At 49.6% G+C, this 14,315-nt stretch overlaps 1 protein-coding gene across 3 annotated transcripts in view; it reads left to right on the forward strand.

Annotated features, from left to right (window-relative positions):
• C2CD3 (C2 domain containing 3 centriole elongation regulator) overlaps nt 1-14,315 on the forward strand; it is a 130,831-nt gene that overhangs the window by 105,100 nt on the left and 11,416 nt on the right. For all 3 annotated transcript variants that reach the window (XM_012934930.2, XM_055141933.1, XM_055141934.1), the window contains 2 exons: nt 1,663-2,554; nt 6,925-7,036. In XM_012934930.2, coding sequence (XP_012790384.2) covers nt 1,663-2,554; nt 6,925-7,036 — 1,004 coding nt within the window. The remainder of the gene's footprint in view (nt 1-1,662; nt 2,555-6,924; nt 7,037-14,315) is intronic.

Raw genomic sequence — 14,315 nt, forward strand, 5'->3', positions numbered from 1 at the left:
AATACCTCTGGAAAGGTTTCCTGGAGGGAACACAGCAGAGCAAGGCCTGCCTTCTCGTTGATTTGTGAAAAGTTGAAAGATTGGGGCTGGAGAGATGGCTCTGCAGGCTGGAACTCATGCTTTGTCACTCAGAAGGCCAGGTGAGGTCCCCACCCTGCATGGTCCTCTGAGCAGCGTCAGGAGCCGTCATCCAGCCGGGAATAGGCCCCAAGCATCCACTGGTGTGGCCCTAAAACCAAACAAAAGTAGAAAAATTGTACTAAGGCAAGAGTAGTTCAAGCCAAAAACCAGGATCAGCTAAGAGTTCCCTTCCTTGTCCTAGTTACTAGTTACAGATAGGTATGTTCCTTTCTCACACACCTACTCACTCCCCTTTCAGATTTGATGATTGTTTGTTGGTTCAGTTTGGTTTGGTTTTTGGAGGGAGTTTGGGACTGTGCCAGTGGTGCTCACGACTTACTCCTGCCGCCTCCTCAGGGTACTGGGAATTGATCCAGTTTACACAGAGCAAATAATTTAGCCCCTGTGCCATCTCTCTCATCCTCAAGACTTGAAAATTGTTGGGTTGGGGATATCGCTCAAAGAGCAGAAGTTTATCCTTTGCATGTATAGGGCCTGGGTTTGAAGGCACCAAAAAAAACCCTTGAAAACTGTCAATATATATATATATTTTTTTTCTTTTTGGGTCACACCCAGCGATGCTCAGGGGTTACTCCTGGCTTTTCACTCAGGAATTACTCCTGGCAGTGCTTGGGGGACCATATGGGATGCCGGGGATCGAACCCGGGTCGGCCGCGTGCAAGGCAAACGCCCTACCCGCTGTGCTATCACTCCGGCCCCGAAAACTGTCAATATATTAAGACACTCAGAACCTTCTGTAGCCTGAGTACTCAGGTGATCTGAAGGAGATGTACCTTACCCCCAGAAGTAAAAATTGCCTCTCAATTCCTAACTTTATTTTCTCAAATCATCATGCAGACATACATCATTCACTCAGCGACTTAGTTAATTTTCTCAGATTTCACCCAAACTATTTGCAGTCACTTGTAGCCTCCTTTTAATAAGTGCTTACATATACATATATCACACATTCTGTGCCCTCTTATTTATCGTATGTTACCACACCATGTGAAAAAGAGGTTCTTGAACCCAAGACTGACTGGTTCCCAAGCTTCTGCTCTTTCCCATCATTTCTCTAATAAACCTTGCCGTCCTTATTGTTCGGGTGATAGATAAGCCTTGTTTATATTTTCCCAAATAAAATAGGTAGCTCAAATAGCTCTCATTAAATAGGTAAATAAGTGGATTCTCATTTTGATTTTTAATTTAGGTAATTTCTGAAGTAATTGGAAGCAATGAACATGCCCGCCAGGACTCCCCGCTCCCAAGGACTCCTGAGCATGAGCAGATAGTCTCAAAGCCTTTCCACAGACGGAACCACAGCTATAAATAGATTAGCTTCTGGGCCTCTGATACTAGAATAAAGTGCTAGAAATTGTACTGCCTTGATTATAGTTTTACTGACTCCTGGCGAATTAACGGTCTCTGAGGTTTGTTGGAAGTCTGTTCGCAAGAATCCATCTGAAGCTAGCTGGGGGCGGGGGGAAGCTGAGTGGTCTGTGGCCCCACCTCGTAGTAAGAGTGATATCTGTTGCCATTCAGATCTGCAGACCATCACCAGGAACTCTCATGCACCTCTGAGTTCTCATGGAGCCAGGAATCGCAGCCGAGACGCAGCCACCCTCCCGGAAGCTCAGGACAGTTCGACAGCCATGCCAGAACCACGCCCCGCTCCAGATCTTCCATGGGCAAGCGCTCCTGATGAGGGCAAGACTCTGGAAGCTCCAGACAAGGGCAAGATTCTGGAAGAGCCTTTGGGTAGAAGAGCGTGCCATGTGTCCCCGGGGCACACAGTCCCCATGGTAGAGGGGCAGAGCAGTGAGGGCACGGAAGCCGGCTGGGCCTACAGCGACGAGGACTATGAAGAAGACGTCATTGAGCCTAGGCCCCTCAATGAGATCACCACCATGACAGATAAAACCAGCCCTTGGTCCAGTTTGGTGTCAGAGAGGAGCGAGATCCTCAGCCCTCAGCCTGCTGAGCTTCAGAGGGAAGGTCCTCCTTGTCCTTCGCCAGAGCCTGGTTCCATAAAGGGGCTCCAGGTCAAGAGTCCGTCCCCCCCAGTAAGGACAGTTTCCCCCCACCTGGCGAGGCAGGGCCCAGCTAGCCTCAGGCCTCCTCCTCGCAACAGTCAGGCCACCAAGGCCAGGCTTGGAGACCCTGTCTCGGCAGGCCCTGCCCAGCGGAGCCGTCTCCTTAAGGAGCAGAGTCCACCCCGGGCAGCAGAGGACAGAGAGCCCGAGCCAGCCCAGCTTGAGGACGCAGCTGCCTCCAGTGAGCTCAGTGACTCTGTGGAGAGCTTTGAAGAACTCCCTCTACACCTGGCCTCCCTGGACCAAGGGGGTGACCGCCAGGGGCCACCCGTCAGCGGCCCTTACAGCCAGCAGCAGCCGGCAGCATCTGGAGCTGAGGCATCCGCACGGCAGAGCCTCCTGTATCCTTTGACAAGTCCCCCAAGCAGTGCCCTAAGCTGCCTCTCAGCATTTCAGAAGCTCAGGTGAGCTGAGGGGAGTCAGAGTGCCAGGGAAGCCCCCTCCTTCCACTCTCCTGCGCTGTCATGGTTCTGCCGCTCACTGCAGCCCCCTGCAGCGTGGCGCTTGGGACTGGTGTCAGTGCTAGTGGCACAGCCTCACCTAACTGAGCTGGTTAACCTCTAGGCAGTTTACGCAGGAAGGCAAGGCTCCAGGCGTCGGCATGTCCTGCGTCAGGCTCTTCACAGATCCATAAAGCCAGTGTCATTTCTAGTTCACACCTAAGGAGTCTCAGAGTTCAGTGGCTTCATACTAACTTTTTTTAAAAGGCAAGTGATGGGGTTGGAGGATGGAGAAGTGGAAAAGTAAGCACATCTGCGCCCAGGGATCACTCCTGGCTGGTTCGGGGGGACCATTTGAGGTACCAGGGACAAACCCACTTTAGGTATATTTTTTAACTTGTTTTGAGGCCACATCCAACCATCCTCAGGTCTTATTTCTGGTTCTGCACTCAGGGACCACTCCTGGCAGTGCTTAGGGGACCATATGGGATGTGGGGGATTGAACCCAGCACCCTGCCTGTTGTACTATTACTCCAGTCCCTAAAGGAAACCACTTAAGACCATGAATAGCCTTCACAGCTCTAGTACCCAGCCAATCGTGTCAGCTCACAGCAACAGGGGCTATTAAGTGGCTGGCAGATGAAGCTGGTGTCTTTTCCCTATAGAAATTTTCTTTTAATCAAAAATAAGGGACCCTGACTTTGCCCCTTCTAGACCCAGCTTCTTCTTACTTACGTAACTTCAGGCATAGTGTAACCTTCTGAACATCAGATTCTGTCCATCTTAAGAGGGAGACAATAATCCCTCACCCACCCGCTAAGCAGCCCACTAATGTCCCGAAGTTCAGAGACCCTTGTCATTTGGTGTCCCCAGCACCAGACATTACACAGAGAAGGGAGCAGTAAATACCAAACTGAACTCTAGAGTGAATCAAATGCATGGTATCTTCATGACCCTGGTGGCCAGGCAGAGAGACAGAAAGGGGTGGGTTCGGGCTCGGGGAGAGAGTGGCTGCTGACCACCTCCAGTGTATTTCCCTGCCCGGCCTCTCCCCGCACTGCTTTCAGTCCACCTGGTTCTGCTCAGGATGTGGTCAGTGGAGGAGCCGCTCTTTTGTGCAGGTCCTTAGAGAACTACCTCCAATCAGACCTCCCCATTGATTCATTCTTTTATTTTTTAAGAAAATTTTGCCAGGCCCTGGGCTGCACACCAAGGACAAAGATTTTAATTTAGACCATGCCTGGAGGGGGTTGAAGAGAGAGGACAGCGGGAAGGGCACTTCCCTTTGGCACGCGGGGTGATCCCTGAGCACAGAGCCAAGAGTCAGCCCTGAGCACCGCCAGGTGTGGCCCTAAAATAAATAGACAGTGCCTGGAGGAGTTCTCGTGGTGAGAAAGGGGACTGGCAGTGACCGATGGAATAACACAGGGACAGAGTTCTCAGGAGCAAGCAGAAGCAGAGGTCATGTTCCCAGGGGTCTCCAGAAGAGTTGCCAGATGGATAGTACTGCAGGTGGGGCACTTGCGGCCAAGCCAGGTTTGATCCCTGGAGCCCCATATGGTCATTCTCTGAGTACCACCAGGAATGATCTTTGAGCTAAGACTTGAGCACCACCAGATGTGCCCCCCCACAGCCCCCCAAAATAAAAGATGGTATAGATGAATGGATGTTCTGCAGGTGGAGAAAGAAGGGCAGGAGTTCTCTCCCAGTAAGAGCACGTGAGAGGCTGTCGACAGCGTGGTTGGAGCCCATGGTTAAGTGGAGTGGTACAGGCATGTTATGCCTTGCTAAGGTGTTTGCACTCAGCTACCTCATCTTTAGAACAGAGATAATAATAGTTTCTCTTGTGAAGTAGTTATAAAAATCAAACTTAGGGGTCAGAGCGATAGTATAGCGGTGAGGGCGGTGAGGGCGTTTTTGCCTTGCACGTGGCCGATTCTAGCCATCCCGTATATTCCACCCCCAGCACCACCAGGAGTAATTCCCAAGTGTAGAGCTAGGAGTAACCCCTGAGCATCACCGGGTGTGACCCAAAAAAAAAAAAAAAGAACAACTAAAGATGAGGGCGGAAGTGATAGTATATCGGTAGGGCATTTGCCTTGCACACAGTTCAAGCTCACAGCCAGGAGTAACCCCTGAGCATGCGCACACACGCGCACACACGCGCGCGCGCACACACACACACACACACACACATACACACACAAAAAAAAATAAGCCAAACAATTAAAGATGAGTGCGAAGTCTGAAATAAGATCTCAACTGCTTTATGATGAAGAGGACAGATGGGAGAGAATTAGCTAGGGTGAGGCGAGGATGGAAAGAGAACTATCAGGCTATCAGGGGTCACTTGAGCTTCCGCCACGTGCTCCTAGGCTGATGATGCATGGACTGTGGTTGAGAGCAGTGCCCATTTCCTCATTAGCAATGTTTCCAGGGGCGTCTTTGATGGAGGTATGGTGGTTTCTCTGAAATAGAGAAGAGCATCGGGGAGCGCAGGAGGGAGACCCACGTCCACTGGGTGGAGCCCAGAGCATCGCCACTATGTAGAAGGAGGGCAGGGCAAGAACAGCATGAAGGAGTGTGGAGGAATCAGGGAGAGGCCAGGATGGGGGCAGTGTGGGAGCTGAGCTCAGGGAGTGGTGGGGAGCCCTCTGATTTGACCAAGAGAATTCTAGCAGATGTGGACTGATACCCATTGGCTGGCTCAGAAGGCAGTGCCTGGTGTGGAAGCACCTGAAAGGCAGGTTTTTAGCATGTGAGGGAACCACAGGGAGGCCAGTAACAAAGGGCAATTTTTCACATTTACCAAGGACACAAGAATCACTGACACTGGGGCTGGAGCAATAGCACAGCGGGTAGGGCGTTTGCCTTGCACGCGGCCAACCCGGGTTTGATTCCCAGCATCCCATATGGTCCCCTGAGAAAATGCAACATATTATTCATTTAGTAGATGCCTGTTGCACAGCTTCTGTGTCCCTGAAACTATGCTGAGTAAAGACAGAGACAGAGTGAGAGAGAGAGACAGAGAGACAGCGCAAGGGGTGGGGGGAGAGAGGGAGAGAGGTTATCTCTGCTCTCGGGATTCAGAGACTGTCATGGAAGACTGAATCAGTGTATCATGCTTAGAACTATACCCACTCGTTGGACAGAAGAAGAGCTGGGACATCAGAAGAGCCCTCCCTTCCTCCAAACTGAATCAGTGTTCTTTGTTTCCTTGGAGGATTTTTTGGTCACACCCAGCAGTGCTCAGGGCATTACTCCTGGCTCTGTGCTCAGGATTCACTCCTGGCAGGGCTCAGGGACTATCTGGGGTGTTGGGATGAAACCCAGATGGGCCACGTGCAAGGCTAAGTGCCCTTCCCACCGTTCTGTCACTTCAGTCCCCAAACTTGTGGCACAGCATGTTCTGTCACCTGTGTGACAGCACTGGGTATCTGGAGAGGTTGCAGAAAAGTACCTCATCTTGGAGGGCTCACGTCCAAACCAGTGACCTGCTGTACCCACAGACAGCCCCTATGCAGGTCCGTCGTAGCCGGAGGACAGGCCCTCACTCAGTTCCTGAGCCCCCTTCCTGCCCTCGGTCCGACTGCTTGCTCCAGGTCAGAGTGCGCCAGCAGAACCCTGCAAGTGTCATCCAGCCCTTGCTGCCTCCCCGTTTCACACAGGGCTCTAGGAAGTGGTGAGGTGACGAAGGAAGCGAGTTTGCCTGGAAGGTTCAGGGGCTCCCAAGGGAAATGAATGGCGAGTCATGTAGTCATTAACCTGAGTTGCAGATCTTCCTCTCGACTATGAGGAAGAAGGGCTCACTGGGCCAAGATTAGTAGCAGGCTTCCTAGAAGAGGTAGGGGAGGGAGGGGCTTTTGGGCTTTTGGTTTTGTGGGTTTTTTTGGTTGTTGTTTTTTTTTTTGTTTGGAGGCCATACTTGGTAGTGATTAAAGGTTACTCCTGGCTTTGCACTCAAGTCATTCCTGGCGGTTCTCTGGGGACATATGGGGTGCCAGGGATCAAGCCTTGGTTGGCAGCATGCAAGGCAAGCACCCTACCCGCTGTCCTATGGCTCTGACCCCAAGAGGTAGGATTTGAACTAACCCACAGAGCAAGGGGAGACCATGATTTATTGGGTGGGTGGGACCACTTGAGAAATGGATTCATGGGCAGGAAAAAGTAAAAGAGCCAGGGGAGGGGGGTGGATGTGGATGGATTAGTAGAGATGCAGGTCTACAAATGGGGAAGATTTTGGGGTGTTTGTCTCTTAACCACCATCACAGCCCAGAGCCCATCGTGGTGCCCAACTTCTTTCTGCCTCCCGAGCAGTTGGAGGCATCCATGCGGATGCTCTCACTCTCTGCAGCTCTGCCCCGACCAGTCTCGACAGATGAGGTAAGAGCCGCGGGCCGAGCCTTCCTTGGGAGTCCTCTCCTGCCTGACTGCGGGTGCCGAGTGCAGGGTCTTTCCCCCAGCCCCCTAGAGAGCCGGCAGCAGAGGGCACGCTTCAGGCTTGCACCAGATCCAGATTCTACGCCCCCCTCTCATGGCCTTAGTGGCCAAAAGTCAGTGAGGAGGAGCCAGAGCAGGGGGGGCACTTGCCTTGCAGGTCACCAACCCAGGTTCCATCCCCGGCACCCCATATGGTCCCCGGGGCACCACCAGGAGTGATTTCTGAGTGCCGAGCCAGCAGTAAGCCCTGAGCAATACCAGGTGTGCCCTCTCCACCCCTGCCCCCAAAAAAGTAAGGAGCCCAGGAGAAGGACGGAAGAGCCAAGTGTGCTCAGAGCGACTTCATCAGCTAAGACTGAGAAGTGCAGAACATAAAAGGTGGGCTGGCCGCTGAGGAAGCTCCCGCTAAGCAAAGGTGGGTTAAGTGGCAAGAGCTTCTGGTAAGAGACGCAGCCCCAGGAGCCTGGCAGATGAGCAAGGGTTTGATACTGGTGGCGAACCTCTACCAGGCACTCCTCGCCACAGCTCTTCTCCATTCCGCTGAAGCCCCAGCACAAATCTAGGGCTCTCTTCCACCTTGACTCAGCACCTGACCTTTACTGTGGAATGGCAGGAAAAGAGCAACTTCTTTTCTGTTGTTACCGCAGTACCAAAGCATCCTCTGTGATTTGGACTGTTGCCAGGGCCTAAATACGGCCTCATAGTGGCTACTCTCCACCACGGAGCCACAGCCCAGGCCCGAGTAACTGGCAGTGCTTGGGCCTTCTCCTGACTCTGTGCTCAGGGATCACTCCTGGCCAGTGCTTAGAGGACCATATGGGATGCCGGGATCGAACCTGGGTCGGCAGTGTGCAGAGCAAACACGCTACCCACTGTGCTACCTGGCCCCAGGTAACTCCTCTTTAAATGTTCAACACATATGTATTGAATACCTAACCCTACCTTAGACCTCTTAGGTGCTGGGCATTCAGGAATAAATAGAGTGAAGTCCCTGACTTTGTGTAACACAAATAGTAAGCCAAAGAAATAAAGTAATTACAAGCTAGGATGGGTACCTGGTCCTCCGAGCACCCATCTCTTCCTCAAACAGGGTCTGTCATCTTAAGCAGGAAGTTGACGATCAGGTGGTTCTTGTCTGGTGTCAAGCATTGCTTGGAGCACTTTATTGAACTCACATAATTCAGTAACTTCACAGGGTGTGCTGGCTTTTACCTTTCTAAAATGAGACCTCTCAGGCACACAGGGTTAAGTAGCTTACCCTCCTCTTAAAGGTAGTGAGTGGTGGAGGCAGAATTAGAACCCAGGTGATCTGGTTTCAAAATGTTCTCACTACCGTACTCTCCTGGGGAGCAACCAGGCACACTGGGAAGTTATTCCTCCAAGGAAGAGAGAATGCAAACACCAGGCCCCCAGGCTGCAGGAACTGTATAAACACAAAAAAGATCCTCAAGGCCTGCAACTGCTGCTGGACACGTGTGTTCATTCAGTGGCCCTTAGCCACCTCCCCTGGGCTCCCCAACAGAGACACGGGGAGACGGGGAGGTTTGAGACCACAGTCTGATGGTGAAAATGGCCCCTTTAACGTAGAGTTGCTAGCAACTTATAGAACATCTGAAGGGGGGTTGAGGTAAGGACCAGTGTGATTAGTCATTTACATAGACAAACATTTGGCAGAGGAAATTCTTTTAGGGAGATCAACTCAAGGAGACACTTGTCTCCTAGGGACAACTACATTGCTTTTATGTTTCCCTCTAATTGTATAAGTTATCAATACTTGCAGTTGTTTGGATAAACACAGTAAGAGACAAAGATCCCAACACTTAGTTCTCTGGGCTGAGAGCAAGCAAGACTTTTAACACTTGGTTATCTGGGCTCTGAGGGCAAGCAAGGCTTTTACCATAAATCCCAGACTAAGTCCTCAGGCCAGTTCAGTTAGTCCTTCCCCGGCGGGGGGGGGGGGGGGTCCTGTCTCTTAAGTTGTAACAGTTTGCATCAAAACCATGCATTTATGCTTCCTAGACTGTCCCATTTTGCTGCCAGGTAGTTTTGCCACTTGTCCCGGGTTCATCCCTGTCCCACGGCGGGACCTCCCTTTTGGGGTGTTAGGAACTACAGAAACTGAAGCCTGAGTCAAGTAGTTATGACCAAGTAATTATGCCCAGGAGCAGATATATTTCAGAGTCAATCAACTCCCAAATATTAGGAGCATAGCAGTAATGGTCTTTCTGTGTTTAACCGAAGAACATTGCTCTATGGTAACGTATAAAAAGGCTATTAGGGGAAACAGAAAAGCAAGTACAAACATACAGCACTTCAAATACAAAGCAGTATAAATACAAGTTCAGAATTACCAGAAAGTTTTGTTTTACAAGTAATCGAGATAGACTTGGGGAAGTATGACAATGAGAGGTAAAATACAAGGGGAAGGTTGTAGATAAATTTAACTAAGGGATGCTAGCAAGGGTATGTTAAATTTCTCTAGGAGGAGGAAAGGAGACAGTTCACTGATAGAGCTTAAAGCACTTAGGGTTAATATCCAACATAAAGGGAAGGTTGAAGATAGACTTTGACTAAATTAAGGATGTTAGCAAGGGCATGGTAAACGTCTCTGGGAGGAGGAAGAGGGCAGTTCACTGATAAAGCCTAAAGCGCTTAGGGTTGATATCCAACAGAAAGGTCTGACCTGGGAACAGATGCGGCCAGCGGCCCTGGAACAGAGACCAATGTCAGGAAGCCAAAGGATCTAGATCACAGGAGGAAAGAGCCTTGGGAAAGAGTTTAGACAGCGGTCAGTGGCTGATGCCTGTCCAGGGCTGGGGATGGCACTCCCCGGGTTAGATCCCCAACACTGAATGGCCCCCACAACTAGCAAACCATAAAGAATCCGTTTAGGTTGTTGAGTCGAATGGGCTTTCAGGTGTGGCAGTTGATGACCCTTGGTGAGCTTTAAGAGTAACCAATGCAAAGAAAGTAAAAGTACAGCCATGTGCCAAGAGCTATTCTCGCCCCGGGCTGACCTAGATTTAAAAAAAAAAATTCTGGGGGCTGGAGTGATGGCACAGCGGGTAGGGCGTTTGCCTTGCACGCGGTGGACCCGGGTTCAAATCCCAGCATCCCATATGGTCCCCTGAGCACTGCCAGGGGTGATTCCTGAGTACATGAGCCAGGAGTGACCCCTGTGCATTGCTGGGTGTGACCCAAAAAGCAAAAAAAAAAAAAAATTCTGCTCCAGGACAAAATTTTTGGTGGGAAGGGAACAGCCAGCAGTGCTCAGGGGCTGGCCCGTATTGTAGGCAGCGTTCCCTAGCCTCTACCCCCTCAGCACTGCTTTGGAGGCACCCTCCAAAAATTGAAAGTCAAACAAAATGCTTGCCATTATCCATTGCAATGCCTAACCTCTGTTTAACGCTTTCTGTGCACTAGACATCATTCTCAGTATTTGCATGTGTGAGCTTATTTAATTCTTCCAGCAGCCCAGTGAGATGGACACTGTTGTTAGCCCCTTTTAAAACATGGGAAAATTGAAACCCAAGAAAGAGGAGATGGGGCTAAGGTCTTGCCTTGTACCCTGCCAACCCTAGTTCAATTCCCTGTGCTGTGTCGGTGCCCTGAGCACCACCCAGTCACTCGGAAGCACAGAGCCAGGAATAGCCCCTAGGCACTTCCAGTGTGGCCCCAAAACCCAAAGTCACAGATGAGAAAACTGAAGCTCTGCGTTTCCCTACCATCCTGCAAGGCGCTGTTGCTAGTCCCCTTAGACAGTGAGACACATACAAACTCAGTCACTGCCCAGGGACCCTGTCCTGCCAGTGACTGAGCCTCCCCTCCCAGTTCTGCACTTCTCGTTATCCCACTGGGAAACCATGGTACTGCCAGGTGTGTTCTTTTTTTTTTTTTTTTTAAGTGTAGAAGTACTGCTGTTTATTCAGCCACTGATTAAGGTCACTAAAATGGGCATGAACCCCTCATTATTTTTTTTTAATCTTTGTACACACTGGTATATTATTTCTAGAAAGCTCAAAGGTTGACAAAATGAAGTACTATAATGTTCTTTGTTAAAAGCAAGGCTGTGACAAATCTGAATTCAGGATGGCCCTTACTTGCATTAGGGAAGGGAGGCAAAGGAAAAGGCCTGGCAAAGGGGCATGGCACCAGGTCCTCATGCACTGGGGGTGTTAGCACTGTTGCAGGTCTTATCATACTACCAATATGATAGTGGCTTTACTATTTTTCCTGATATTTGTAGCTGATACATTTGCTATATATTTTATGCATGCCAAGTGCCACAAAGTGAAATCTTGATCTTGCTTGGCCGGCAAGGCAAATGGGCCAGTTTGCTTATGCAAATATAATAGTAAAACATTATTTGCTGACATACATGCAAAATGTATTTTGCATTTAGAAATTTATAGGCATGGGGCTGGAGTGATAACACAGTGGGTAGGGCATTTACCTTGCACGCGGCTGACCCGGGTTCGAATCCCAGCATCCCATATGGTCCCCCGAGCACCGCCAGGAGTAATTCCTGAGTGCATGAGCCAGGAGTGACCCCTCTGCATCGCCGGGTGTGACCCAAAAAGCAAAAAAAAAAAATTTATAGGCAAAGTTCACTCCTACCATTCAAAACAATATTAAAATTCAAGATTTAGTTTGTGTATAAATGAACAGATTCTCAAATTCAGGGTAGTCCCCATCACCTCAAGGGCTCTCCTTCCATTTTTGCACATAACAAGCAGAATACAGGAAGTTGGTCAAAGCATGTGAGACAATATAGTATCTAAATTTTCTTCCTAGAGTTTGCTTAAACTGTGAACTTAACTTGAACAACCTCTTGTCTATTAAGTACAGTCTTTCTCCCCTCTATTTCTTTCTTTCTTTCTTTCTTTCTTCCTTTCTTTCTTTCTTTCTTTTTTTTTGGTTGGGTAGGGGGAGGGTGAGCAGGGGAAGACAGGATTTGATGAACCCCTCATTATTTTTTTTAATTGAATACATAGTTGTTCCTACATGGCAGAGCCTGGCAAGCTCCCCGTGGCATATTCGATATGCCAAAAACAGTAACAGTGATGGGTCTCATTCCCCTGACCCTGAAAGAGCCTCCAATGTGGCACTGTTGGGAAGGACGAATAAAGAGAGGCTGCTAAAATCTCAGGGCTAGGACAAATGGAGACGTTACTGGTGCCCGCTCGAGCAATTTGATGAACAATAGGATGACAGTGATACAATGAATACTCATGAAATAGGCTATTACAAAACTGTTCATAATTGGGTTTCAGTCACACAGTAATCCAGCACCCATCCCTCCACTAGTACATTTCCCACCACCAACGTCCCATTTCCCTCCCACCAACCACTAATGCCCCACCCCCCACCCCCAGCCTCCCTCTGTGGGAGGCACTTTGCTTCTTGCTCTCTCCTTTTCCTTTTGTGCATTCTTGTGCTTTCTGTGTATTTTGTACAGATACTAAGAGGTTATCATGCTTGTTCAGAGCAGTCAATAATTTATGGGGACGGTAAGACTGGAGTAGCTTTTCAATTGGATGGCAGCTTTGAAGTGTGGATGTGGCTGCTGAGGCTTCCTGAAGTACAGGGAGGTGGGGGGAGGTAGCCCATCCCAACCGAGAAAGCCTGGAGACTCCAGTCACAAAACCCGCATACCAGAATTTTCAGCGGGTTATATCTTAGTGAGATCTGTCCTCAGACTGTGGAGTCAGATCAGGGGTATGGCAGCGATTTGGGATTGTGGGAGCAAGCGGCTACTGGGGGCTCAGCTTGGGTGGGCTCGAGGCTGACCCACCCCCTCTGACCTACCCTGGTCTATTCAGCCATGCACAGGTTCAAGATGGACTGCGGATTTTGATCTCTCTCTCTCTTTTTTAAATTGAATCACTGTGAGATATAGTTACAAGCTTTCATGATTAAGTTTCAGTCACACAATGATCAAGCACTCATCCCTCCACCAGTGAGCATCTTCCACCACCAATGTTCTCTGTATCCCTCCTGCCACCCCCAACCCATCCCATCCCCTGCCTCTACGGCAGACACCTTCCTTCTTATTCTCTCCCTACTTTTGGGCTTTATGGTTTGCAATACAGATAATAAGAGTGCATCATGTTTGGTCCTTTGTCTACTTTCAATATGCATCTTCCATCCCGAGCGATCCCTCCAACCATCATTGACTTAGTGGTCCCTTCTCCTTTTCCCCCAGCACATGAGATCGGCTTCAAAACCATGGAGAGATCCTCCTGGCCCTTATCTCTTTGTCCTTAGGTGTTAGTCTCATGATACTTTATATTCCACAAATGAGTGCAGTCATTCTGTCTGTTCCTCTTTCTGACTCATTTCACTTAGCATGATACTCTCTATGTCCATCCACTTACATGCAAATTTCATGACTTCATCTTTTCTAACAACTGCATAGTATTCTGTTGTATAGCTTTTTTTCATCTCTTTTCAGATTTATTTGTGGGTCTCTGAAATAAGGCCAAAAATGAGCTTGTATAGCTGAGCTGGAGGTGGCTTGTGGCGTGGCGCCCACATACCTAAATTTTGATCATTTAGTGTAAAAAACTAAGGTTTGCCGAGGGGCGAGTGCACTCGAGGGCTCTCCGGGCGGCTCTGTCTCACCACCCGCGTTCGGTGCCCCGGAACCGCTGTGTGTAGACTGGATCGGGACGGCCGGTAGTCAAGGACAGGCGAAAGAAGAACGAGGACCAAGCTGGTTGCTGATTAGTTACCGTTTATTCAATCTTATTCAATCTTTCATCTTTCTCATCTCCCGCACTCCCAGCTCAGCTCTGCTCCGGCCTCTCTCTGGATCAACTGCCGCTTCTTTCTCCCCCTGGCTTCTCTGTCTCCTCCTTGTCTCTCCCACCTTGCCCTCTAGGCTACACCCAGCCAGGTAGCAAAATCAACATAAGAAAGCCCTTCCTGAGGGCAGGGCATTCCAAAGCCCTTCCTCACTCTTATTCACATATGAATGCTAGTTATTTTTGTATGGACATAGCAAGGGATACATTGAGGCTTGCAAGGCAGCTCTCCTGGCAACATCTTGCCACAGGCTCAGACCACAGCACTCAGGCCAGATTAATCATTCCTCACCCTAGCAGGGTCCAAATCTAGTATCACTGTTTGGATCATGACAGCATTTGTCCATGATCAAGCTCTTAACTTATAGTTAAGCATTAGGCACTTTGGCCAGGCCCATCTCGATGCCAGGGTAGCA

This window comes from Sorex araneus, chromosome 6 (genome assembly GCF_027595985.1).
Source record: "Sorex araneus isolate mSorAra2 chromosome 6, mSorAra2.pri, whole genome shotgun sequence".
In the NCBI taxonomy this organism is placed as follows: domain Eukaryota; kingdom Metazoa; phylum Chordata; class Mammalia; order Eulipotyphla; family Soricidae; genus Sorex; species Sorex araneus.